Source organism: Plasmodium gaboni (genome assembly GCF_001602025.1).
Source record: "Plasmodium gaboni strain SY75 chromosome Unknown, whole genome shotgun sequence".
Taxonomy (NCBI): domain Eukaryota; phylum Apicomplexa; class Aconoidasida; order Haemosporida; family Plasmodiidae; genus Plasmodium; species Plasmodium gaboni.
Window position 1 is genome coordinate 1 of NW_017385613.1, and position 1,820 is coordinate 1,820.

At 20.8% G+C, this 1,820-nt stretch overlaps 1 protein-coding gene across 1 annotated transcript; it reads left to right on the top strand.

Annotated features, from left to right (window-relative positions):
• PGSY75_0046200 (putative EMP1-like protein) lies at positions 1 to 1,119 on the top strand (the record flags this gene model as incomplete). Its single annotated transcript, XM_018783575.1, has 1 exon — positions 1 to 1,119. A coding segment is annotated over one exon (1,119 nt), but the record flags the coding sequence as incomplete, so codon positions are not given.
• Between the last annotated feature and the right edge of the window lie 701 nt (positions 1,120 to 1,820).

Consider the following 1,820-nt stretch of genomic DNA (forward strand, 5'->3'; position numbering starts at 1 on the left):
TATAGTAAATATAAAGGCAAAACATACATATATGTTGAAGGAGAAGAAACGGACGATTATATTGGTAATATATCTTCTTCTGATATTACATCATCTTCAGAAAGCGAGTATGAAGAAATAGATATAAATGATATATATCCATATAAATCTCCAAAATATAAAACTTTAATTGAAGTAGTACTAAAACCTAGTACAAATAGTAATGTACGAGATATACACGATGATACAACACATGCACAAAGTGTAAAACCTAGTGATATATCCACTAATAAATTGACGGATAATGAATGGAATGAATTAAAAAAGGTTTTTATATTTCAATATTTAGAAAACGTACAAAACGATTTACCTAATGAAAATACCATTGATGATAATATAGATATGGAACCTAATATTATACACAATAATATGGAAGAAAAACCATTCATAACATCAATTCAGGATAGATTTCTTGGTAGTACTGATCAAGAGGTTACTTATAATATTGATTGGAATGTTCCAAAAAATATTAGCACTAATACTACAGATGTTCCAATATATGGTTCATCAAATGATCAATATACTGGTATTGATTTAATCAATGATGCTTTAAATAGTGATCAACATGTTGATATATATGATGAGTTACTCAAAAGAAAAGAAAATGAATTGTTTGGAACAAAACATTCAAAACATACATCAACAAATAGAGTTGCAAAACAAATATATGATGATCCTTTAAGTAATGAAATAGATTTGTTTCATAAATGGTTAGATAGACATAGAGATATGTGCAACCAATGGAATAATAAAGAGGAAATGTTGAACCAATTGAATAAAGAATGGAATAAAGAAAATAAAGAACATATATTTGGTATAACCTTGAATGATAATGATATTCAGAGAATTAATGATGAAAATTATAATATGATTAGCACAAACACACATGATGATAATGATATAACATCTCTTGAAGATTTTGGTTCAACAAATATTCCATATAGTGCTCTTATAACGCAAAATAATGATTCTCAAAGACAAAATTTACGTACAAACATTTCTATGGATATACATTTTGATGAAAATAATAATAATGTAACCAATGAAGACGATCAGTTGGAAAATTCGTATAATTTTTGATGATATTGAAAATAAATACCATAAAAAATATGAAACAAATAATAATAATTTAATTCATAATGATGAAAATTATATTAATTTAAAAAGTATTGTTTCTAGACAATATATTAATAATAAATTAAAATAAAAACTTATTCCAATATGTAGTATATCGAATATATAAAATATATCTATATAACGAATTATTTATTTATTTATTTTGTTTTTTTAATTTTCTTCTTTTTTTAATAGAAATGTGATTTTTATTTTTTTTTTTTGTTTTTTAATTAGTATTTTTTTTTGTATTTATAATCATAAAATATATATTTATATAAAAACAAAATATTTTAAATATTTCTTAATTATTTTGTATTATGAATTATTATATAAAAGAAAACGTATATTTTGATTAAAAAATATTCACAATAAGATTATTATAATAATAAAAGGAATATATCATATCTTAATGTTTTACTATTATTACTATATGATATATATTTATCAAATATTTATATATATAGTGTTAATATTATAAGACTTTAATACCTAAATCGTAATTATACACAATTATTCAAATATATATATTCCATTTCAATATCATACGTAATATAAACCATAATGTTTCATGTAATTGTATTTTAACTTTTATAAAAAGAAAAAAAAAAAAAAAAAAAAGGAAAAAACCTTATAATTATTAGCTATTTAAAAACACAAATATAATA